At 43.1% G+C, this 26,732-nt stretch overlaps 1 protein-coding gene across 6 annotated transcripts in view; it reads right to left on the bottom strand.

Moving 5' to 3' along the window:
• Positions 1-829: 829 nt before the first annotated feature.
• COBLL1 (cordon-bleu WH2 repeat protein like 1) overlaps positions 830-26,732 on the bottom strand; it is an 806,310-nt gene continuing 780,407 nt past the window's right edge. For 5 of the 6 annotated variants that reach the window (XM_086956594.1, XM_086956595.1, XM_086956598.1 and 2 more), the window contains one exon: positions 830-3,228. In XM_086956594.1, the coding sequence (XP_086812720.1) occupies positions 3,142-3,228 (87 nt within the window). In that variant the 3' untranslated portion in view covers positions 830-3,141. The remainder of the gene's footprint in view (positions 3,229-26,732) is intronic. The other variant, XM_086956596.1, reaches the window with a different exon arrangement.

The raw sequence follows: 26,732 nt of genomic DNA, 5'->3' as shown, positions 1-26,732 counted from the left end.
CAAGAGTAGGCAGCAGTCGCTAGGATCAAAGCCTGCTCTACAAAAAGTTACTTTATGAACATTCACAAAGGAGAAGGGGTACCATAGGGACCCCTTCCAATTTGCGCAAGGGTTATCAATGTGAAATTGGCAATATATTGCAAATGCTTGCGACTGCATTTCGGTTGCAAAACATTCACACATACCACTGCGATTCGGTATTAGGAGAGAGTGTCCTAAACACGCCCCTTCCTAATAACGAATCGCAAACCCAATGTGCGATTCAGTAACAGCTTACCGAATCGCAAACAGGGCTTTCTACATCCCAAAAAGCCCTTTTGCATTCGCAAAAAGGTTTGCGACCCACACATTACCCATAGTTCTTTGACGTAGAATATCATCTCCCTAGAAGAGATCAAACAAGCAGTAATTACTTTACCGTAGTATTTTGAATGAGGTAAATTCTTCTTAGAGATTTTAATTGTTGCAATATAATGCAATTTATCATCAGAGTAATACATACAAATCCAGACTCTCTCTAGGCTTTCACATTTAGTTTAGCAAAGCAAGTTCAGGGGTATGTCAAGAAGCAAAGGGACATCGTCTCACTATAAGTTTTCTTTTAGGGGGAACCAGAGAATCAACTACAAAGATAATCCAGTTACTTTATTCTACTACAGCACAACACAAAGAAGAAGATTAGTCAGATGAGCTGGAATTCAAAGGTTCAGTGAGGTGGCAAAGCTTCAAAGGGGTTCAAGAAACATAACAGGAAGTGTAACATGTAATAGTTATCTACATCAGTGACTAATGTTAAAAAAAATATCTTTACTAAAATATTATTGAGACATTTTTTAATACCAGTGTATTTTCAACATTTTATTTAAGTAACATAATTATACAGTAGATATGAAAAAGAGCATCTGGCACACTTCCTACTGTTATGAAATGTTGATTATTTTTCATCAAAACATCTATTGCTTCCTTGACACCTCCTTGTATAGATTTTGGAAGCTAGCAGGAAAGTTACTCTATTCAGCATAGTTTCATTTTAAAGACAAGTCTTTGTTTACCTGAATACAACAAGGTAAGATAGAGGCAAATCTATGATGCTGTTTGAAATGGCAACATAGGCATTTTGTCTTATGCTTAAAAAATAAATTTTGAATAGTAAAGTGCCAACAATAGTTCTCTACTAAAACGAACGTTGAACGAAGAATGATTTTGATTATCAAAATAGTTCTATCCAAAGAGTACACAACAGTTTCATCAGCAGTTGCTGCATGACAAACAATACCTAGATTATCAATTGAATGTTTGTGCAGTGCCGGGTACGTCCCTTTTATAACTGTGGATCCTCCATCACTTGACTGGAACCAACTGGTTAATACTGGATATGTTTGATTACTAAGGCACATGGCAACCTCTAAAGTAGGTAAAACTTTAAGACTTCAATCTTATGTATGTCTATCAGTCTTTGATTAGCTTGACTTAGAAACATGTAATTATTTAATATTTTACATCATAACTTAGTGTTTGGCATTCTGTGCAGCTCTCAAATACATATATACACTGAAATGAATCTACTGACTGACATTAGCCACTTAAAATCTTTCCTCTGAATCGTTAATATTTTCAAATAAACTGCAGTTATTGGCAGTCTTTATCAAAACTTCTTTCGTTAACACATAAATCAATGACAGACGAATAAAAGGACACTAAAAGTACGACTGCTCAAATCATAACAAAGATTCCAATGGCTACACATAACAAAATAATTATTCAACGCCCTTGTTAGATGTAAATTACAATGGTCATCTTAATTGCTGCAACTGAAATCAACATTATCATAAATTAAATTCTTTTACAGCAATAAAATCAAGTTTTAACCCTAACCAATGGTGTCAGAGGGTACTGGACCTTCTTCGCAAACATAGTTTGTTACATTAGCAACAATGAGGACCGAAGAATGAAGACCTGACAGCAAGTCTGGAATAAGATGAAAGCAGAAACAGAATGTGAACCCATGTGCTACTTTAGGTACAGATCCCAACCATTGCTTGATGGAGGGATGGAGTGGCAGGACTCTTCTTGACCAGTAAGTGCTAAAGTCAGTGGGTACAAAAGAATGAATAAAATGAGGCAAAGAGGAGCGTGTAAAGGCAGAAAGACATTTGACAACAAGGAAAAAAGTATTAAAACTGCCCTTTAATGTTTTCATTTCTTTTGTTGGGGCAGAAAGGTGTGCGTTGGAACATTGGGTGCAAATGTGCATTGGAGCAATGGGGCAGGAATGTGTGCTCGAGCACCTGTGAAAGAATGTGTGTTCTGAGCACTGGTGTAGAAATGTGTGTTTTGAGCACTGGTGCGGAATGTGTTTTCAATCATTGGCATAGGAATGCGTTTTAAAGCTTTGGAGCAGGAATGAGCGTTGTGGCACTGGGGCCCGTGATCCATTGTGGCAGGATTGAACCTTGTGGAGGAACTAAGTGCCTTAAAGGTGAGCAAACAGAGTACATAATGTTTTAGTAGTATGAATGACAAATTTACAGGAATAGAGAGTTAAGGAATGCTGAAGAAGACCAAATTATGGACTAAGCACCTCCGATGTGGGGAATGTTTTCCATGTTCATTCTTGTACAAAACAAACACACATCTAACATCAAAACCTGCCTGAGCATTCATAATAAATATAATTAATTTTCACCTTGTGCTAATTCTCTTAACTTAACATTGTAACATTAAGGCAACTGGTGACAGTTTTAACTACCTCTAACATGACAAGAAAACAAATTCAATTGTAAAATGAAATATCTTTGCAACTAAAAATGTCTACATAATTTTGCAGCCTATTTCTACATATACAGTTATCCATGGTCTCTTACCATGAAGTCTAAAATATTATATTCACTTTCACCACCAAAATAAAAAATATTTGTTATATTGCATTGAAGCATAGTCCCAGCTTCTGTGAAATCAAGAAAAAAATATAACTATAAATTATTTATACTTTAATGTACCCAAGAGAAATACAGCCAGCAAGGAAATTATATTATTTTACAAATAAAATATGTATATAACAATATAAATCATTTTTTTATGTTAATTTTATTTTGTCCTTTGTATTGGAAGTGGGAATTTATGAAGTATCCAATACATCTGCTACTGCTTGTAAGGCACATCTGCAGGAACTGGATGGCTCCATCCTGATCTTCCGTTAATTGATATAGTGTTTGATCGCACAGTGACCTAAGAAAATATAAAATGACTCATAAATAATAGTTGTATATTATCACTGATGTACAGTTTGTCCTCTTTATCACTATCCTTTTCAACTTACAACTTAAACAGCTTATTGGTGTGCTGGCAAAACAAATTAAATAGCAGATTAGCTTTAGTTCACATTGTTGATCAGAATTACTTTGCTCTTCCTATATCATGATAAATCGTGCATCAAAAAAAGAAAAAGGACAGATTTCTGAACATATGTTATAGAAAAAGGCTGGATCAACAAATCAAGTTAAGGCCGAAACATGTAGAGTCAAATGTAAATAAGAATATAAACAAATTTGTAAGAACCCATGTGATCACATTGAGTACTGTTGTGAATACCAAAATGTTTACAAATATACCAATAAAAATGACTGAATAAAAAACAAATCCTACATCAGTTTTGGTATATTCCAATTGTCAATGCTAGTTGCTCTCAAATCAATGAGTTGTGGAGGATGGCTAAATAGTTTTAAATAGAAGGGCTGACATAGCAGTTTCATTCTACAGTAACAGTTTCATTCTAAAGTACCAGTTTCATATATCCCTTGGATTTATTGAGAAGCAGCTCCATTAATCTCTCTGGTCCCGTAATGTGAACAGCAAGATAGGAGGAGCAAGGTGATACAAATGTCCAGATATTGGCTAGAGACCCTTTAAGCTTAAATCCATTCTTCATGAAGAAAGTGACGTTCAAAAAGTGGTAGAATGGGTTACAACTATTGCTTCGGTCTTATATATCCTAAGCCTTTTACCACCTGTTGAAACTTCATGAGCTGTACTAGAGAAGTATTAATTGAAGGCTATTCTGCAAGGAAACATGCTACTTTGATTTGCAAACCTACGTCAGATAGGCGCCTGGACCTATTTTGTATCATGGATAATGTATGAGGGTAGAGATATCCTTGTTTAATTAATTTGGTATTGGTTATGGAGATGATCCGCTATAACAGTAATTAATATTATGAAGATACACTCTAGTTCATTTTCTTCTTTCACTTTCTTTGAACCCCTTTTCTACTCCCACTGTTGGATCATGAATTACATTTCACTTGGATGCTTCCACTTCTGATGCATCATTTTCAGAAACATTGAAAATGTTAATTTCTTAAGAAATACTTGAACATATTAAATAGTTAAATAAAATAATTGGTACATTATCCACAACTCCAATTAATAAATGACATTTTAATTCAAAATATCTAGGTATTACAAAGCTGGACAAGTCCATTTGTGGGTGACCCTACTTTACATTTACACTGACAAGTCCAAACACCTATCACTGATCCTCTGTTTCTCCTTGTACCACAACACCTTGTAATTCCTTTAAATGTATTGAAACTCAAAAATGTTTCATAGCCCATGAAAAAATCAGCCCCTGCAAAGAGCCTTCCCTTTCATTTGCTATTGATCATATGGAAAACACCACTGGCATTTCAATGACTTCTAAAAATTGATTTGCTGGTCCCAGTTAACACACTTGCATCCTCAACCAAAATAAACTTTCCAAAGGTCTTGCTCACAATTAAAGGCAGCTTCACTCTTGAACCACAAATTACAATGGGCTAGAAGAAAAGTCAAATTGCACTAAACAAACAAGTTACTTACTTTTGGTAATGATATATCTGTAAGAAACATATATTAGTTATAGATTGCTTACCATAGTATTTCCCCCAGGCTTCAGACTGGATCCAGAGAAATATTTTGTAGCAGTACCCTTGCGAGTCGGTAGGTGGTGTTGCAGGACTCCGCGTCCGTTGTCGGCGTCGTGGTCGCCGGGATGACGTTGCAGCGTCTACTTAGACGCCACCCATGCAAGCTAATGTCTTTCCACGCCAGAAGCGCAGAGCCATGCAAGACACTGATCACTGGTGCACAATACTAGGGCCCTGGAAGGAAGTCTCTTACCCTATAAGTCAATTTGCAGAACGGGGAGGTTAGGTGGGGAGGTAAGGAATCTATAACTAATATATGTCTCTTACAGATATATCATTACCGAAGGTAAGTAACTTGTTCATCTGAAAGAGACTATTAGTTATAGATTCCTTACCTTAGAATAGATACCCCTGCAATACCAACAACGGAGGTGGGTCTGCGAACCAAGTTCACACCCAAAAGTCCTAGACAACAGAACAGCCGAATAAGCCGTCTCACCGGACTTGGCTGACAGCCTGGCAGATGTCAAGTAAGGGAACTCCATGTCCCAAAGCAGCAGTAGCTGCGGTCACCCTGGTTGAGTGGGCGCGCAACCCTACTGGAGGTTCCTTTTTAGCTTAAGAATAGAAGATTTTAATGCATAGGACAACCCATTGAGAGATGGTATGTTTGTGAACTGCCCGACGCTTCTTGGCACCCACATAACCCATGAAGAGTTGATCGTCCACTCGGAATTATTTAGTGCAGTCAAGGTAGAAGGATAGCGCACATTTTGGGCCCAGACGGTGGAGTCTCTTCTCCTCTTTGGAGGGAGGCGGAGGCGGAAAGAAGGTGGGTAATGTGATGATCTGACTTATGTGGAAAGAGGTAATCACTTTTGGCATTAAAGAAGGCCTAGTTTGGAGGACAACTTTGTTAGGAGGGACAGAAAGAAAAGGAGGCTTTGAAGATAAGGCCTGAAGCTCATTCACCCTGCGAGCAGAGGCGATGTCAAGCAAGAAAGCAGTTTTGAAATAACGGAGACGAAGAGGACAATTATGTAGTCGCTCAAAGGGAGCACACATAAGAACAGTGAGAACAAGGTTCAAGTCTCACTGGGGCATTACGAAGGGAGAATTAGGGAAGAGATGAGTAATGCCCTTCAGAAATCAAAGAGAAGGTTGATCAGGAAGGCGAAGAAAGGCCAAAATGGCTGAAAGATAGCCTTTAAGAGTGCCCAGAGCAGAGCCCTGCTGGGCCAAAGAAAGAACAAAGAGAAGAACCTCTGAACGAGGAGCCGAAAGGGGATCCACAGCCTTTGCTGTGCACCATGCCACAAATTTGTTCCATCTACAGGCGTATACCGTTTTAGTGGAGGGACGCCTGGCTGCCAAGATTACATTACAGACTTCGGGAGGAAGGTCGAAAACTGTCAACTGTCGCCGCAAAGAGGTGAAGGACCGTCCCCTGCTGCTGAGACAGAAGATCCTTCCAAAGAGGCAGTCTGATCGGAGCATCAATGGTCATGCTCGAAAGCTCAGGGCACCAGACTCTTTGTGCCCAGTCCGGAGCCAGAAGAATGATTTGGGCCGGTCGCGATTGATCTTTCTTCAGCACTCTGGGTAGAAGTGGTACAGGCGGAAAGGTGTACAGGAGCAAGCAATTCCACTCTCAATGAAAAGCGTCGCCTAGCGAGTGCCGCCTTGAAAATTCCAACACACAGAACTGCTGACATTGTGCATTATTTTCGAAAGCCAATAGATCTATCCAAAGCACTCTCCACTGCTGGAAGAAACCTGCACCACCTCCGAGTGAAGACGCCATTCGTTATCCGTCATGCACTGGCGGCTGAGCTTGTCTGCCCTGGCGTTAAAGCAACCTTCCAGGCATTGAGCCACCAGAGACATGCCCTGATCCAATGTCCAAAGGTGAAGAGCCTCTTGACAAAGGGTCCACAACCCCACCCCGCCCTGTTTGTTGCAGTACCACATGGCGGTGGTGTTGTCTGAACACCTGCACTACTCTTCTATTGATAGAATGAAGGAATGCCTTCAGTGCAAGACGAATCGCTCGGAGCGCCAGAAGGTTGATGTTGAGCCCAGACTCCGCCGGAGACCACAAGCCTCTGATCTCCGCCTCTCCCATGAGGCTGACCCATTCCAGGAGTGAAGCATCCGTCACTACTGTGGAGTCGCGTTGGGGAAGGGAGAGGGATCTGTTTTTGACCTAATCCTGGTTTTTGAGCCACCACTGCAACTGCCTTGCAGTCCCCTCTGAGATCTGGATGACATTAGAAAGATTCCCCAGATGCTGCGCCCACTGGAACTTTTAGGTCCGACCGCAGAGCCCGCATAAGCCATCTGGCATGATCTACCAGCAGGATGCAGAAGGCCATGAGGCCCTGCAACCTCCGGGTCATTCTCATCGAGACCTGGGATAGAGGCTGAAACATCGATATCATAGCCAGAATATCCCAGACTCGCTGCTCGGGAGGATTAGCCAGAAACTGAGCTGCATCCAGAACTGCTCCAATGAAAAGCAGCTTCTGTGAGGGAATCATGTGCAGCTTCGGCACGTTGATAGTGAGCCCTAGCGAATGCAGGAGGTCCGCAATAGTCTGGAGGTGGGATACGGCTGCCTGGGGTGAGCCCGCCTTCAGCGGCCAGTCGTTGAGATAAGGGAAGACTGGAATCCCTGATCTGCGCAGAAGAGCTGCAACCACAGCCATCACTTTCGTGAACACCTGAGGAGCGCTGGTAAGGCCAAAGGGGAGCACAGTAAACTGAAAATGGTTGTGGCCTACCATGAAAAGTAGGTAACGCCGGTGGGCAGGCAGGACGGGGATATGAAAATAAGCATCCTGCAAGTTAAACGCTACCATCCAGTCTCCAGGGTCGAGGGCAAACAAGACCTGAGCTAAATTGAGCATTTTGAACTTCTCCTTGTGGAGGCAGCAGTTGATGCCTTGAGGTCTAAGATAGGACGCAGGCCTTTGTCCTTCTTGGGTACCAGGAAGCAGTGGGAATAGCAACCATGACCTAGTTCTGGCACAAGAACACAATTGATGGCACCCTTGGCCAAGAGAGCAATAACTTCCTGACGGAGAATGGCTAGATGATCCTCCAACATGCGATGTGTAAGTGGCATAGAGGGAGGGAGGGAGGGATAGTTTTGAAGGGGAGGGAGTAGCCCCTTCGGACTATTTGCAAAACCCACCTGTCTGACGTGATGGTGCATCAGTGGGGAAGGTGAAGGCAGAACCTGCCACACACTTGCAATTGGTGGCGCTGAAAGGTCAGACTATGAAGGTTTGGAGGCTGCTGCAGAGGGGGCATTGGTGGACTGGCCCGCCCGCTGGCTCCCAGGCCCACAGTGATGGCTCCCACATCCCCAGCTACACAGAAGCTGGGCAGCTCGCACTGACCTGTGGCCCTAGGTGGAACGTGGTGGGGGACCCCTTCCGTAAAGGGGTGAACGGCGGACTGAAAAGGACGAGAGGTGGCAGCGAGGCCCAAGGATCTGGCCGTAGCTCTAGAACCTTTGAAGCGATCGAGCGCGGTTTCAGCCTTGTCACCAAACAGGCGACAGTCATCAAAGGGCATGTCCAAAAGGGTTGATTGGACATCCCCAGAGAAGCCAGTGGATCTCAGCCAGGCAAAGCGCCTCAGGGCTACTGACGTAGAAATCGTTCTACCCAGCGAGTCGGCGGTATCCAGCCTACATCGGATGGTGATCATTCCTTTGTCTCTACCCTCTGCGACCACACTGGGGAGTACTGCCCAGGCCGCTTGCGGACACTGTGGCAGCACTTGAGCTACCTTGTCCCACACAGAGTGTGTGTATCAGCCCAAGAGACATGCAGTGTTGACCAACCACAGTCCTAAGCTGGCGGAAGAAAAAATGTTCTTCCCAAGATGGTCCAGCTTCGTGGATTCCCTATCTGGGGGAGCAGTAGGGAAGGATAATGTTACTTACCCAGTTAGCATCTGTTCTTGGCATGTAGAGCTGTAGATTCACATGCTTTGCATACTCCTGCCATCTAGTGTTGGTTTTGGATGTTTACAAGTTGTTTTTCTTCTAAGAAGTCTTTCCAGTCACAAAGTAGGTGACTACTCCTTTCGGGGATAGTGTGCATGGGCATCGATTCCATTGTTAGATTGTTTTCCCACAGAGGGTGAGAATGGAGTTAGTAAGTAAAGAATAGAGAACTCCATGCGTATGTATAAATAGTAAGAGAGAACTGCAAAAGGTACAGGTACCTGGGGGTGCAGTGGGAGCATGGGAATCTACAGTTCTACATGCCAGGAACAGATGCTTACTGGGTAAATAACATTATCCGTTCGAGGCATGTGAGCTGTAGATCACATACTTTGCATAGATTATACAGCAGTATTCTCCCTAAAAGGTGGCTAACCTGTAGCTGTTGGAGTTGTTTGAAATAGTGTTCTAAGTACTGTCTGGCCCACATTAGCTTGTTGTCTTGCTAACTCATCTACACAATATTGTTTGGTGAATGTGTGCGGTGTGGACCATGTTGTAGCTTTACAAATATCAACTATGGGGATGTTTCCTTAGAAAGCTATAGTAGCCTCTATTTTACGAGTGGAATGCGCTCTAGGGGGTATTGTTAACATGCTCTTTGGTTTTGCATAACAAGTTTGAATGCATTTAGCAATCCATCTGGCAATACCTGACTTGGATATGGGATTGCCCTTGTCTGGTGGTGCAAAAGCAATGAAAAGTTGTTTAGTCTTACAAAATAATTTTGTTCTTTCAAGGTAATATAAAAATGCTCTTCTGACATCTAAGGTGTGAAGGGCTTGTCTGACACAGAATCAGGTTGAGGAAAGAATACCGGTAATTAAACTGACTGATTGATGTGAAACGCAGATACTACCTTAGGTAGAAATTTGAGGTTAGTACGAAGCATCACTTTATCTCTGTGAAGTTGGAAAAAAGGTGTTTCTATAGTTAGTGCCTGTAGTTCACCCACTCTCCTCAGTTAAGTGATTGCAATGAGGAAAGCATTTATGCATGGGTTCAAAAGGTGGGCCCATTAATCTAGTGAAGTCTATGTTAGGGTTCCACACTGGAGCAGGTGTAAGTCTTGGTGGTATAACTCTTTGGAGTCCTTCCTTGAAAGCTTTGATTACTTGAACTCTGAAAAGCGATAAATGTTGCCTATTTTGTAAATACGCAGCTATTGCAACGAGATGTAGTCGGATAGAAGCGTAAGCTAATCCTGACTGCTAAAAGTGTAACAGGTAACAAATGATATTTTGTACTGAAGTATCAAGAGGAAGGATGTTGTTCTTGCATAACAGGGTATTGTAGTAGACCTTCTGTCCTATTTGATGAGTTTCATACAGTCTCGTGGGAGATTTAGATAACCAAATTCTATGACTTCAGGAGCCCGATCGCGAGGTTCAGTTGCTTGGGATCTGGGTGTCTGATTTCTCCATGGCTCTGTGTGAGGAGACTGGATGTGAGGTGCAGCTTTTGATCTGGAACTAGTGACAGCTCCAACAGATGTGAACCACGGTTAACGGGCCGATGTGGGAGTTACTAGGATCAGTGAGAGGGATTTTTGCCTGAGTTTCTGAACCACTGAAGGAAGAGGCGGAAAAGCGTACGCAAATATCCCTGACCAGTTCATCCATTGTGTATTGCCTTTGGAGAGCGGGTGTGGGTACCTGGAGGCGAAGTTTGGGCATTTTGCGTTTTGGTGTGTGGCAAAAAGATCTATTTGAGGAACTCCCCAACTTTGAAAGTTTTGGAGGAGAACTTGGGGGGAGTTCCCATTCGTGTATTTTCTGTCTCTGTCTGCTGAGGAGATCGGCAATCTGATTGTTCACTCCTGGGAGGCGTTATGCTAAGAGATAGATTTTTTGGTGAATGGCCCACCTCCAAATGTCTTGGGCAAAGTGTGACAGTTGGAGAATGTGTTCCCCCCCCTGTTTTTGTATGTAATACATAGCGGTCATGTTTTCAGTACGAACCAGGATAGCTTTGCCGACCAGGTGAGTCTGAAATGCTTTGAGTGCTAGAAAGACGGCTAACAGCTCTAGATGTTTTATGTGTAGAAAGGTTTGCTTTTGACTCCACAGGCCTTGCCTTGTGTGGTGCTGAGATGAGCCCCCCTAGCCAGTGAGGGATATGTCCGCTGTTAGAATGGTCTGTGGAACTGGATCTATGAAGGGCTATGCTTTTGATACATTTTGTGTGTTCCACCACTGCAGAGAGCGATGAGAACGGCCGCTTACCAACACTAGATCGGTTAACAGACCCTGCGATTGGTTTCACTGACTCGCTAAGCATTCTTGTAGGGGATACATGTGAAGTATGGAATGGGGAACGATCATGATGCAAGATGCCATCATTCCTAGCAGTTGTAAATACATTCGAGCTGGGAGCGAGTGATTGGACTGAAACTAGATTACCGCAACCTAAATGTTGCAAATTCTGGCGGCATTTAGAAAGGCCAGAGCCTTATGAGTATCTAAAGTGGCTCCTAGGTAATTTTGAGTGTTGGAAAGTTGTAGATGCGATTTCCAAACATTCACTGTGAACCCCAGTTGGTGCAGTGTTCTGTGAGTATGTTGGAGACACTTTCGATAAGTACTGTCTTTGATGAGCCAGTCGTCTAAGTAGGTAAAGACATGAATGTGTTGTCTTCTTAGATGAACAACGACTACTGCCAGACATTTTGTAAAGCCTCTGGGTGCAGTGGTGACTCCGAAGGGGAGTACCTTGAACTGGTAATGTTGGTCCACCACCACAAATCTGAGAAATTTGTGATGAGTGGGATGTAATGGAATATGAAAATAGGTGTCCTTTAAGCCTAGAGTAGAGAGAAGGTCGCCCTTTTGCAGGAGTGGGAGCACTTGTTGAAGTTTTATCATCTGAAAATGGTCTGAATGTATGTAAAGATTAATTTCTCTGATGTCCAACATTGGCCTGAGAGAACCATCCTGTTTGGATATGACAAAGTAAAAGGAGTATACGCCCGACCCTTGGTATTGTAGTGGTATACGGGCTCCATAGCCCCTTTTAAAAGGAGAGACTGAACCTCTTTTTTGAGGAGGTGTAAGTGATCCAGTGACAGTTTGTGTGAACGTTGGGGAATGTTTGGAGGATTGTTGGTGAACTCCAGGCAATAACCAGAACGGATAGTTTCCAGTACCCATTTGTCTGTAGTTATGGACTGCCAGATGGGTAGGAAATGTGAAAGACGACTCCCGACAGGTGTTACATGATCCGGGTGAGTGTAGGCAAGGCACTGTTTGGTGTTGGAGGGAGAGGACGTGTATTGGAGCCTCTAACTCTACCTTTGCCATTGTTGCCTCTGTAACCCCATCTGAAGTAACCCTTAGAGGCAGAAAGTTGATTGTTGCCTTGTTGTAAGTGGTGGTGGCAGTATCGGACGAGGTATTTTTGGGCCCTCCACTGTAGAAGGAGTGCCGAAAGGAACCACGTCCTGGGGTTAATTGAAGGGCTCCCATAGATTTGGCCACTTTTGTGTCCTTCTTCATTTTTTCTAGTGAGGAATCTACCACAGGACCAAAAAGGTGTTCCTTGTCAAATGGTGTGTTCAGGATAAAAGTTTGAACCTCCGGTTTGAATCCTGAAATACGTAACCAGGCATGCCTTCTTAAAAAGACGCTGGTGTTGACGGCTCTGGCTGCAGTGTCTGCAGCATCTAGGTCATACCTGATAGAATTATTGGAAATGAGCTGTTGCTCCCGCACTAGGTATTGCGCCTTGGACTTGTACTCATCAGGTAGAAATTGGAGCAACTGCTCCATTTCATCCTAATGCCCCCTGTCATACCTAGCTAACAGTGCATGTGTATTGGAGATGCGCCAAAAGTTTGCAGCCTGAGACGCTACTCTTTTCTCCGAAGCGTCTAGCAGCTTAGATTCTTTGTCTGGGGTGGAGCATCTCCAGCTGTTTGTGAATTGGCCCTTTTGCATGCATTGGAAATTACCAAGTAACCCAATGATAACTGCCCCCTTATGTATGCTGGATCTGACAGTGCTGGCTTATACTGTTTGTCTACCCTAGGGGTGAGGATACGGGCCCTGACGGGATTATTAAAAATATCGTCTAAGTGTCTGATCTTACCATTGAGCATAGGGAGTGTGTGCGAGGACTTTTGTGTACTACTAAGAGTCTCGAAAAGGAAATCCTCTTCCAGGGATTCCTTACGCAACTGAACCCCATGGTACTTAGCAGCTCTGCCCAACAGCTCTATGTATTGTACACTGTCATACGGTGGAGAAGGTTTGGTAGGGTACGGATTAGGAACATTCCCTGTGGGGGAATTGGTGTAATCTGTCCAGGGGTCTGTGGGTACTGGCTTTTTGTCCCCAGGCCCATCCCCATCATCTTGATCTTTAGGTGTATGTGGTGGTGAGTGCTCAGGTGAAATTAGCAATGGTTGAAACTGAGGAGAAGGAGGCGATGGAAGATGAGGAGGAGGAGGAGAAGGATTAGTACCAGCATTTTTCCTTTTAAAGAATTCTGGTAGCACTCTTCTGTCGCAGGTTTGTATTTTTTCACCTTTGTGTTAATAAGTCCAATTGGGTGAATATATAGCTCCCGCTGTTTCAGATCGGGGTTGGAGGACGGAGCATCAAAATGTTGCTCTATGGATGGAATCGACACATCCGTTTGCTTCGGTGCCAGTGTTTTGGGTGCCGGGCCTTTGGATGCCGCGGATTTCGGTTCCAAATACGTTTTCGGCATCGAAGGGGGTGGGGCGGAGCCTGTCTTTGACTTCGATCCCAAAGGTTTTGTCTCGTGCCGGTTTTCAAACGGCTCTGTTGGGAGCCGGAAGGCTTTTGGTTATGTTTCTGTGCTGAGCCGGAGGACAGGGCGTCAGAAACATGTTCTCTGTGCCAACTGTGGCCCGGAGGTGGGGGTTGGACCGGAGCCTTCTTCTTGGGCTGAGGTGGACTTTGGGGCAAGGGAGAATCTGTACTAACAGTACGCTGCCCTTGCAGGATGTCTTTTTCCCCTTCGGAGCCGTAGTCCAAGATGTTGATCGGGTCTTGTTCCTCCTCGGTTCCCATGGCGTCTGCGGCCTCTTGTTCCGAATCTTCTCCGAAGAGGTCCCAAATGGAACTTGTGTGTTGGCTCTGCATGTCGCGACGTTGAGCCAGACACTCACAAATCATTTTCTTCAGTCGAAAGCCTTACATGTGTCCCAGTCCTGTTCGCTGTGCTTCAGAGACAAGCACAGCTCGTGTGAGTCAGTGCGCAGAAACTTCACGTGGCACAGAGGGCAGAATTTAAATGGAGTCCGTTCCATCTACTGCGAGGCGGACCGGCGCATGGCGGCCTTCCATGAGCTACTGGATCAAAAGAGGGTTTTCCAGTAAATACTACACGGAGAATGGGATTACACGATCAAAAACAATACTGTCGAGGGTGAGTGTCTTGAACATCGAGGTAAACTGGAGAAACGTGTCGAACCGGAGCGCAGCAATTCACGTCCGAACCCGATGGAGGAAAAAAACAATCTAACAATGGAGTCGATGCCCATGCCCACTATCACCAAAAGGAGGAGTCACCTACCTCGTAACAGGAAACACCTCTTTGTAGAAAAACAACTAGCAAAACTAAATGGCAGGAGTATGCAGAGCATGTGATCTACAGATCACATGCCTCGAACCGCGCCTTTAGAGGTAGAGGCTTGTACTACTAAGCTCTCAGGGGTAAGGTGTTGGGAGAGGAAGAATGGGTCAACCGGGGCCGTGCAGTGTCATCGGGCAATCATCCTATACACAGGAGCCCTTTTGCTGAGCTTGGACCAAGTGCCCAGAAGGATGTCTGTGAGGGCCTCATTGAATGGCAGCAGAGGCTCCAAAGACGCCGCTGCCAGCTTAAGCACCTCACTCAGGAGGTTAGTCCAGACTGCCACCGTAGGAAGCTCAAGGACCAAGACCTCAGCCGCCCTACGCAACACCACAGCATAGGATGCACCCTCATCCATGGCCACGATACGGGGAGACCGCATGCCAAGATTTGGGGAGGTATCCAAACCACTGAGTTTATCCAAACCACTGAGTTTACCCTCCTGGGCCAGTACCGACATCAGTCCGGCGCCGTGTCCATGTCAGGATTAAGGCTGGGGTTGATTTTCTTTGGGGGCACAACCGGTGCCGGGGCGTCGTCACTAGAATCTGCGCCGGGGAAGGTATCATGGGGTCGACTGGCACCGATCCGGATCCAGGCCTGGATCGATGGGGGCCCTGCAGCGCCAGGGCCGGAGCCGCCGACATCGAAGGCCTAGGGCCCCAGCTGAGTCCGCGGGGCTTGAAGGAACGCCTGCAGAGTCGGGCTGCCCAAAAATGCTGAGCAGCGCTTCGTAGAATTGATGAAGCTGGGCAGGGGATGCTCCGGGAAAGGGAGAGAAGCGCGGAGCCGTCCCAGTGGGATCTGAAGAAGGAGCCGGAGATCGACGACGGTCTGGGTCTCGCGTTGCATCAGCCGGCGAATGGGGAGCCGGCGAAGAGCGACGGTGTTTCTTCACCTTCTTCTTGTGCTTTGACTTACCCGATGAGTGTGAAGACTTCAATGACAAATGATGATGGCTCCGCGACCGGTCCTGCAACCTTCCCCTCGACCAGGATCTCAAGCAGTGCGGAGCGGACCGCTGGGCCTCCAAAATCTTTCAGGGGCACCCCTGCAAAGATTTCGGGTTCAGGGCCCGGCATCGGAGCATGACTTCGGGTCGTGGTCGCGCTCCAGGCACCAAAGGCACACGAGGTGCAAATCGTCCCCGACATCAACTTGTAACAGGAGTCACATGGCTTGAAGCCGGGTCTATGGTTAGACATCTCTCGTGCAACAGGAGTTGAGAGACAAAGTCAAAATAGAGTTAGTAAAAAAGTGACTTAGAGCACTGCTCTCTGGGATCTACGCTGAAGCATGGGGGTAAGTCTAAGGTAAGGAGTCTATAACTAATAGTCTCTTTCAGATACAGACTTTTGACTATGCACCAGCTGCAAAGAAAACCCCTAGATTTGGAGGAAACACAGGGACATATACTATTCATAATATTACACCTCCAAATTACTAGAATAATGAATAAATAAAAAGTCCCTCCTCCATTGACACTCAAGCCATTTGATCTTTTGGAGCATGTTAAGAGTATACTTATTTTTCTCCCCAAAGCACTAAACCAACAAAAAGTACTTCACTGCATTGAAAAAGCCACATCTCAAGTTAGTACCAAAAAACAGTTGTACGACCTGTACATATTATAAACCTTCCACTGAAGACTATCATTGAACCAATGCAGATGGTTAAAGCATGTTATTGTAACTTCCATTCAATTCTATGGAACATACAGACCAAGCAATATCTGTGCATTGATATGGATCAATCGTCTCCTACGTGATACTGATCCTAACTGTCAGCTATTCCATCAACGTTAATCAAGTCATAAAACGACCAGGAACTCAAGCTGTTTTTCTTACACCATTCACTTTCTCATCAACAACAGTGTTCTAAGCTGTCTTTGTACTAAGTGTTATTGTATTTTTCCAATTATTGTCTCTGCATATATATTGTCCTATTTTTCACATGTGTAAACCAAAATACAGTTAAATATTAGGCTCTTCCAACTTTCAGCATTGATGAAGACCTTGAGTCACAGTCTTATTGGTAACACTAAATTCTTAAACTTTGTGTCCGCTGACAAGATTTCTGGATAAACCAAAACTGCCCCAAACTGAATCAAAGTGAAAATTATTTGGTAATGCTTGAGCGAGAACCACCATATGGCACAAACTTCTGTTGTCCTCTTTACAGCCAGGGGCACTGTCCATATAACCGAATTACTTTTAGTCAGAATTATTTTCAGGTTCATCATGATGCCTTTGTGTAAACATGTTCATTTACTATTGAAAGATGCTTTCAACTGTTCTTCTTCATATGACCATTCTCTTACCTGGGGCAGTTCTTTGTCACCAAGCTCTTAGAGGGTGAAGTGGAACAAAGCTATATTCACCAAAGCTTAAAGTTAGCTTATCCAATGTTTTTCACTGCCTTCAGTAGGTCCAGATCACGGTAAGTCAAATTTTATTTCAGTTTTAATAAAAAACATGAAATATTGTATATTCAAATTAGAATACAGAACAGTTAAAAATGACCATAAACAGTATTTCATCAATTAAAATCTGTGTGACATCCCAACTGTAAAAATGAGGTTCAATTAATCCTTAAACAGAAGTAGAGGCAGGGGCATAATACTGTAAGTGCCCTGTGCGGTGGGTAAACTGTAATAGCCTAAGTGCATGGTGTCAGTTAAAGCCATCCTAAAAACAGGTTTAACAAGATGGCTGGTAAAACAATCTTAGGTTCCTAAACACTAAAGTGCTAAAGGTCGGTAAGGTATTGAGAAAAATCATCCTTAAAATGCCTGATAAGTTGAAACAGTTTTGGGCAGCACGAATAAACTAAAGTGCTGACAGTCAATCATGTTTTTATTTAAAACAAAGTGAATTAAGTACCATAAAATTAATTTCCAGCCCTTTATGAGCTAATTTTGGACAAATTACTAGATTCCAGCTAATGTGCAACAAATACATCTGAAGCACGAGGTAAAAAAGCAATGCGAAGCTCTATCAGAGCATGCCAATACCTCCTATACTATGTTGTGTAGTTCCCACTAATCCGTAGGACCTGTACGTTTGTGCAAAACATAAACTTTGAGTGCTGTGCCTAGACTGATTACATACACCCCTTTGTATATGCTGGCCTACAGACCAGCTAGCTCACAGTGCCACCATGATCACCCCTAACCTAAACAGGGAGTGAATGGTTTCTGGCAACCACTAAACATGACAACCCTGCCACCTAGGTGATCATGGAAACAGGTCTAACTTGTGTGCTCTTGTTCTCAGAGAAGTATACAGAGAATACACAAAGGTACACTCTTCAATGTATTTACTGAACCAACGTTATTCTTATATAGAGTACATGTGCTGTGATACTCAGTAAACAGAAGCTTATGAAAGTGCTTACAAGCACCAACATTGTAAATAGCAGGGACAGGTCCACCATGGTGCTATGAACAGTGTATATATATATATACAGGCATGTAAAACAAGGTAGTAATCAGGCGCACTCCTATCATGCAATCTCTATTCTATGTGTATCTAGGGTGTGAGTGAGTGTGACTGTCCATTACCTGGCAGTACAGAATGTATGACCCCGTCTTGGTCACAAACTCCTCAAGGAGATATTAGGCAGCTGCCTGGCAAAACCTCATGATGCAGGGACCTCTCAATCTTAACAGAAGTGTCTCCCCTGTCTAGCCCCCGGGAATGCTTATTTATTTATAATAAAAAGCATCCTTGTAAGATTAGCATTGTTATGGGTTTTCAAATATCCCTGTCACACAGTGGATAAGGATAGAACGACATAGTACAGAGTGTGCACAGGCCTTGTTCTATGTGTTCGAGGCATCATGATAATGTTGCATGAAGCGAAATATGTAAGCAAAGCAGCTACAGAGAAGGTAATCCAACATTGTCACACACATGAATATGTGCAAAAGGTTATAGTGAAATGTTTTTTTTTGTCCTCATCTCACCAAAGACATTAGCAGATTTAACAAGCCCACTTTTCATTTGTTACTGGGCGCCCTTCGGGTAACTGCATCTGTCTAGGCCTGCCGGGCCTTCCTCACGTATTTGAGTTTGGGTGTAATCATAGGATTCTGGGGCAGGACCAGTATTTAGCCATTTCTCAGACACAAGCGCCGACCCCAACTTAACAGTGGGAGCCAAGTATTTAGTAGGTTTTCCTCTCTGCCGTCTTGTTCTAAGCGTGCCATGTTGAAGGCGGCTTTGAGCCAATCTTCCCTTCCCAGAGGAATTGTAGCCTTCCATCTTATGCAGATCTCCCTACTCGCCAAAAGCACAAGATATAACAGCAAGCCCATTTGGATCTGTGAGAGTCGTTCTTACCAAAAATCACCAAGTGGAGATCTATCTCTATGTTGGTTTCAAAAATAGATGTTAATGTATCTCCCACATTTTTCCAAAAAGAGCTTCGCTTCGGACATTAAAGAAAATTTGAATATCATCGGCATTGGCGAGTTTGCATCTAGGACAGCTTGGGGCCAGGGCGAATTTGGCGATCTTGGACGGGGTATAATAAAGCCTGTTAATCACACAAAAAAGATTTTTCTTCAGACTGGCAGGCTTTATATATTGATAAAGTAGCTTAAGTGATGGTTCAAAGAATTCTTCTATACCATGGGCAAGTGATGTTTGATTCCAAACTGATATTTGGGAAGGGACCTCGATTTCCTCTGCTTCTAGAAATCCTGTGTACCAAAGAGATATTTCTTTCTTTTTAGGCCGGGAGTCTTGTAGTAACAGCTCAAGATCCCAACTCCCAGTGATTTCGCCCACTTCTGCCTCATACCATGATCTTAATTGGAGAAACTTGAACCTGGAAAATTTGGGGCCTATTTTAGCTTGTAAAACCTCCCATGGAAGAATCCCATCTGAATCCACCAGATCTGACCACCTCGAAAGACCAGCACTTTTGATCGGGGTAGACAAACTGTCACAAAAACAAGGAGGGGTACCCGGGGAATCCCAAATAGGGGCAAAGTCAGAAAAATAACCTATACCCCAAATACACCTGATTTCATACCAAGTAGTCAAGGCTGTCTTGAGAACCTTAAGGCGAACCTGTTTAAAAAACCTTGGGGCCCCAAATTTATATAGAAACCCTCCTTGTCCGCTACCTCCCTCAGCCAGCGCCATTTCCCCCAGCACTCTACTCCACTTAGTTTCCTCTGGAGTAGTCAACAGCATCCTAATGCCCTTAAATTGTAAAGCCATCAAATCCCAATTAACATCCGGGAGGGCCAACCCACCTTTTAGGAGCTTCCTTCTTAGTTTTTTCCATGACATCCTAGCACTTTTTTGGCCCCATATAAAACTGCCAATTTTCCGCTGAATCTTACTTATGTTCTTTGGTGGGACAGTTAAAGGAATTGCATTACAAAAGTACGTCAATTTTGGTAAGACAGACATTTTCACAAGATTTACCCTCCCATAGATGGTCAAAGGAAGGTTTTTCCATTTAGCAAAAAGTTAATCAATCTCCTTTTCAATTTTCCCCAAATTTATCAGGGGAATTTTGCTCAAGTCCTTAATGATTTTAATACCTAGGTATCTAAATTATTTACTGGTGGGGCCACCTCTATAGAGGGTATTCCAGCACATCACTTCGGTTTTGGCCGAATTGGCGAGGTTCCCGGAGATCGAACCAAATTCCTTAAGGCAGTTTTCAAGTTGTGGTATAAGAAGCTCTGGGTCACTAGTATATACTATCACATCATCAGCATACAGTGCTAATTTACACTCATAGTTTGAGGATTTAAATGGAGTGATAGTATTATCCAGTCTGATAGTTTGGGCTAAGGGCTCAATATGAATGTTGAACAAGAGGGGGGACAGGGGACACCCCTGCCTTGTCCCTCTCTGGATGTCAAAACTTGGAGTCAGGGAACCATTCAGGAGGATTTTCACAGATGCATCCAAGTAACAGTACTTTAAAGTATGCAAAAAGACAGGACCCATTCCCATGACCTCCAATACCCCCACAAAGGTACCTCCAACACACCCGGTCGAAGGCCATAGCAGCATCTAAGGCCACTATTGCCAAGGGATTCGCCCTTATCTCCGCCAGGTCAATATTTCCAATCAATAATTGGGTTTGTTCCTGGATTGCTCTCCCCACCATGAAACCTTTATGATCTGAATTAATTAGATTGGGTGCCAGTTTCGCCAATCTCCCTGCTAGAACGGCCTTAAAGATCTTATAATCGGCGTTCCGGAGGGAGATCGGACAGTAGGAATCAGCCATCAAGGGGTCCACTGCGGGCGAGGGCAGCTCATTTGACAGCCAATAAAGTGATAACTCACTCTTTTTTGCCCCAACGGGTCTCCCCACCTGTAGCAGTAGCCGAAGTTAGAGCTTTTGTACCAGGACAGCGCAAGCAGGGGCCAGAGACTCCTGGGTCTGCTGGCCGTGTAACCCTAGATACAGAAAGGCAAGATGAAACCACGAGACAAAAAAAAATCTGCAATAAAATCGAAAATCACCTCATCTTTGAAAACCTTCTAGCAGTTTATGTCACTCTCTTCAGCAACCAAATCGCCCCAGTGCAGGGGGCAGGAGGAAGACCTAACGCAAGACCAAGATCTGGGCAAAGCGCAGGGAAAGTGCTGTGCGGAGCAAGATCCTCTGCAGAAGAATGAGTTGGAGCATGAGGTGGAGCAGGCTCTGGTGCGAGCGGTGCGGACGTATGATCGGGGGGAGGAGAGGGGGGGATTTGGCCAGTCAGTATGGAAAGCATAGAAATCTGGCTCTCCCTCCTCATGTCGATCCAAGTCCATCATTGTCAAATTCACATTCCCTAGCAGATCTACTCTTGGCCATGAAGGATGAGATGGCATGTAGATTCACAGTTTCTGAGACGAACCAAGCAGAACTGGCTAATAGGTTTCCGGTTTCAGAGGTAAACCAGACTGCAATTTGGACATCCTGCGAGGTCTTTGATAAAAAGTTAAAGGAAGTCACGGCAAGGACTGAGGCAATTGAAGAAGAAATCCCGACATTGAAAGAATCGATAGAAACCCTCCTCCCAGTACAAAGAACTGAGGGACGACCTTGAACGATTAGAGAACCATTCAAGGAAAAATAATCTGAAATTCGTAAATGTTCTGGAAGCTGTGGAGGGGCAGGACATAAGGGTGTTCCTGATCACTTCATTGAAGGGCCCAGTTCTTAAGAGTCATCCAAATATCGATCTTAACTAGGAAATCCAAAGAGTTCACAGGGACCCTTAAAAAGAAATTTGGGAAGGCAGAAACCTCGTAAGATACTGGTAAAGTTTCTTTCATATTCTGTAAGGGAGCTTATTTTGACAGCTGCTCTAAAGGAAGGGGTTATTTCTTCTTCATTCTCAGATCAACCCCCTTCTCTTTTTCCATCAGATCCGACATCTCGTATATAACGGCCACAAGACAGTGAGAGCTGGGGAACAGATTAGAGGAGCTAAATAGTCTCGGGCCAAAGCACAATTGAGGTTCCCAGCTCCACTGCGTGTGATGTGGAACAACCACATGCATATGGTTAGTTCTACAGTAGTTGTTGACACTCTTATTGCAAAAATTCATCATGAAAAGTCGGGAGGGAAGTAAGGGAAGAATACAGAGGTATTTTCTGAGAGCTTGTTTTTTTCAGTCCTCGATACATATTAAGCCTTAAACAACGGAGTATAGACCGAGGGAGCAGTGTCTGCATAAGCGTAGCCTATTGGAAGGGAGGGTTCCTCGGGGTGAAGGGGGGTATGGGGACTTTAGGGGGCACGGAGGGGAAGAGGGAGGAGGGGGGAGCACAGGGTGAGGAGCAGAGAAGGGAAAAAATAAGTAAAAATTATTCCTCATCACACTAGTTTAATAATGAGCATTACCAAAACTTAGCAAAAGACGCCCAAGCCTATGATAGATAACATGAAAGGGGGTCGTAAGATCCATTTTATCTCTTGGAATTTGAACGGATTGAGGTGCCCGCATAGGCAAAGGTTGATCCTAAAGTATTTAGAGCTTTCACCAGCACAGGTCTGTCTGTTGCAGGAAACCCATCTAAATCCAATTAAGTTGCAGTCAGTTTTTTCAAAAAGTCCTTGGATACAGTGTTTTTGTTTTTCACAGCAATCAATAAGCAGTCGTGGGGTAGCAATTGTAGTAAAGAAGGGGGTCCCTTGTAGGATCAAGTCAGTTCAAACAGACCAATCAGGCAGATAGATTATAGCCCTTCTGGACTTTGAGGGGACGGAAATGACTTGTTCATCTTTCTATGGTCCAAATACGGATGGCCCTGCCTTTTTAGTTAAACTATAAGAAAGTCTGATTATGGTAAACCCTCCCTTGGTAATAGGAGGTGATTTTAATGTCAGGCTTGACCCAGTTAAAGATAGATCTAACCTGAGCCATGCTATAGGGACCCAGAGATCGCATAGGGTTATGAAAAACTTAATATCTAATATAAACCTAGTAGATCTTTGGAGGTCCAAGATGGGCGATGTCAAAGGTTTTACCTTTCACTGTTAAAAGGATCACCATTCCTCTAGGATAGATTATGTGCTGGTTAATAGAGAAGTTCTTGAAAATTTTATCAACATATCGATATTGCAGAGTCATTTATCTGATCATGCTCCCCTCTTATTTCTATATTCTATGGGCGGTAATTGTCCACAATCAAGATGGACTTTGAACAGAGTAATGCTATCAGACTCAGGGATTGTTCAGTCCATTTTAAGTCCTCTCTTGAATTTTTTACCATTAATCTAGGATCTACTTCAATAGATTATGTATGGGATGCCTATAAGGCTAGTTTGAGAGGTATGTTACATGCCCTAATAAGTTCCAAGAACTGAATAAAGACTCTGGAATTATAGGCCATTGAGAGCGAGATATCCGCTTTAGAACTGGAAAGGAGTAGTACAAACCCTGACGATATAGAAAAACTAAAGCAGATAGGAAGGAATTTGAAGAAGGTTAGGCAGGATCTTAGGCCCATTTTAGATCTGAAATGTAAGGCCTAATGGCAAGCTAGAAATATGAATTTTTTTTAGTATGGGGTAAAGGCAGGGGCCCTACTGGCTTGGAAGGCGAGGCTGGATCGGGCAAAAAATAATATCAATGAACTTATCATTGATGGCAACGGGAATAAATCAAGTAAGTCGGAAGAGATGCAAAATTGCCTTGTATCTCTTTTTTCGGATCTATATAGGGAAGATCTAGATCCTTCCCATGACCAGATATTCTCTTGGCTAAGGGATAAGTCCATACCAGCTCTCACTGAAACCTCCAGAGATGCGCTTGATGCACCTATAACTATGGAGGAGATTAGGTATCAAATAAAGAGATCGAAAAATAAAAAAGCTGCTGGTCTTGATGCTCTCCCCAATGAAATATATAAGCTGTTACTTGTTGAACTTTTACCGGTGCTTCATATACTATTTAATTCAGTTTATTGTTCTAATGGGGTGATGCCTAGATCCAGGAAGGAGGCCACGATAGTTCTAATATTAAAGCCATAGTGAAATGTTATTGTGCCGAAACAGGGAAATGTAAGAAAATGTGCTACAGGGGTCTAACTCAGGCACACAACAACTAATCTTGTGATACCATGCAAGTGCTTTATTGAAAGTCTCTTAAAAATGCCACCTATTAAAAGAGATCTGTCCAAGTTCAGCATTCTAAAAACAGAAAAGATCATCCATGAGCCCTGAGGAAAAATCCTGGGAACTGATCAGTTGTAAAAAAATTCTGGTCCTATAAGGCACGACTACAAAAAGCAGACTTGGGTTGCAAAACACCATGCATATGATGAGCATTGATTTCAGAAACACAAGGAGTCCTGTGGGATTGAATAGCCAGGGGTCACAATTATAGGACAGATCAGAAACCTATCTAATCCAGGGTCAATATTCAACTCATTCTAAATGCAATAATAAGATTAGGTGTACTTCAAATATAAAAAGCAAACATGTGTTGATGGGTTCAAGAGTCCATTCCAAGTAACTTTTAGTAGCCAATGAGTAGACGTTTCAGTATCCCATAGTCTAAATAGTACATAAGACCATCTTCAGGACAGAGTGTCAGATTACAAAAAATAGAGACCACTAAATGAAGCTCCTCCAGACTAAACTGATCCATACAGCGAATGTGAAAAAGTTTCCAAAGATAGCGTCATAATTACTGAAAGTTATTCTACCGCAATTCTGGTTACAGTCGGTCACCAGTCCTGCATCGAGAAATTAGATTTACTTCCGTACTGAACACTCTGAACAGAGACAGGGCGAATAACTCAGCCCCAGTTAACTCAAAGGCCTATCATGTTGGAATAACTTAGCATTAAGGTAAATTAAATATAATTAAATGTATTTTTAGAACTCTGTATTTGAGGTAAGGGTTGTATCTTCCATTCCATTCTGCATTACTTTTTAAAATAGTGTGTGTTGTTTTGCAAAGGTTTTAATTAACTATGCAATAAAATATATTTGAAATCCTTGTGAAAGCCTTCCATTTTCAGAATGTAGTACTCTGGAGAAGATCCATATCAGTCATGTGGGCTCAGTTGTGAAAGGTATGTTTTGAACTTAGCTCTCACACACTATCTTAAATGTGTTAATTCTGGTGTCCTCTATATTGTAATCGTTCTATATGTGAACGTACAGGTGTAGTTCCCACCCCATAATAGCATCATATATGGCAAGTGTACAGCAATTACACATATTGCATGAGTAATGAGTACTGGTATTGTGCATAAGGTGCAGACAGTAGCTGCTTTTTTAACTTATTTCATAGTTCTTTCATAATCACAACTTGACACATTAGGAACTTTCAACTCAATTATAGGTCAATTTGTGTTTTTACCCTTTATAGCTTACATGTTTGGGGCTTTTTCAAGAGGAAACAGAAATATAAAGTCACTTGCTCTCTTGCCTTAGGGCAATGTAACCAAGAGGGATGTTGCACAATGCTAGTCAGTCTTTCAAGCATGCGTTTCAGTCTGCAGGGAATGTCGTGTGAGTCCAAATCAGAAAAATGATTACTACTGTGGTTACCACACGATATGAACTAACGAACACGTACAAAATAAATATAAGAATCCATAGCAGTTTGTCTTTCATAAGATGTAAAAGCTAACGCAACACTCTCAACCATTCTTCAGCAGCCTCTCTTCTTTCATACAATGACAGAATGGTGGAACAAAATTGTTAGAGAATACTTCTTTAATTGAACCTTTCACAACACAGAATGCAGTCACTTTTGTATTTGCTGGCATCTGCTTGAAGACACTATCTTCAACCTAATGTCCAATGTGTTCTTCAGATCAAAATGCTCTGTCAATAAAGCAGGTCAGTAGGCAAAGTGACTGCGTGAAAGATCACATGTCCTACCACTGCTGGGGAAAAAACTAACTGATTGCTATATTAAAGTTCGAGAGTTATGTACCCAGTGTGCTGTTAAAACTTTCATGAGATTGTGTACACTATGCACAATGCAGGGTGCTCTATAAAAGCACAATTATAGTTCTCACTACACGGCAGAAAAACCGAAAGTGAGAACAATATATTGATTATGCTGTTTCCTCTTACAGTGTTAGAAATTACTCAAACCAAGTTATCAGGATTTGAGTTCAAATGTGTATTGTTCTTTCATGACTTCAGCTACTAGCTTTAAAAGATCCATTTTCACTGGTTAGTGCCAGTGTGATGCCATAGTCACCCCCACCAATCCTTTACCAAGAATTGACATAAATTCACATGAGTTAGGATTTCGTATTATTACGTTGTCAGTTCTAGCTAGACATAGAAGCTTTTTCTCTGCTGTAATGCTTTTTCACCTAACGCGAACCTATATCATTTACGCTAGTTGAAAGAAAACTCTAGTGTATTCGTGTCTTTGATTTAAGCTTGTGTAAAGACTCCTTCACTCTGGATTGAGCACAAGAAATCACCAGTTTTTCGACTGACTCCAATATCCTGATCTATTCAGTAATGGGTTTCACAGCACATGGCCATTTATTATGCAGCAAAAAGAAAAATAATCTTTCCATCTTTTGATTGGCTGATACCTTCCTATACTCTAAACAGACACCCAGCACATCTTATGTGAGCCGAGCAAAATACCTTCCTATACTCTAAACAGACACCCAGCACATCTTATGTGAGCCGAGCAAAAAACAATGGCACTGGACAGACAAAAAGCCTGTGGCTGAAGATTTTTATTACACCA

Source organism: Lissotriton vulgaris, chromosome 2_1 (genome assembly GCF_964263255.1).
Source record: "Lissotriton vulgaris chromosome 2_1, aLisVul1.2, whole genome shotgun sequence".
Lineage (NCBI taxonomy): Eukaryota > Metazoa > Chordata > Amphibia > Caudata > Salamandridae > Lissotriton > Lissotriton vulgaris.
This window is presented reverse-complemented; position numbering and strand designations above follow the sequence as displayed.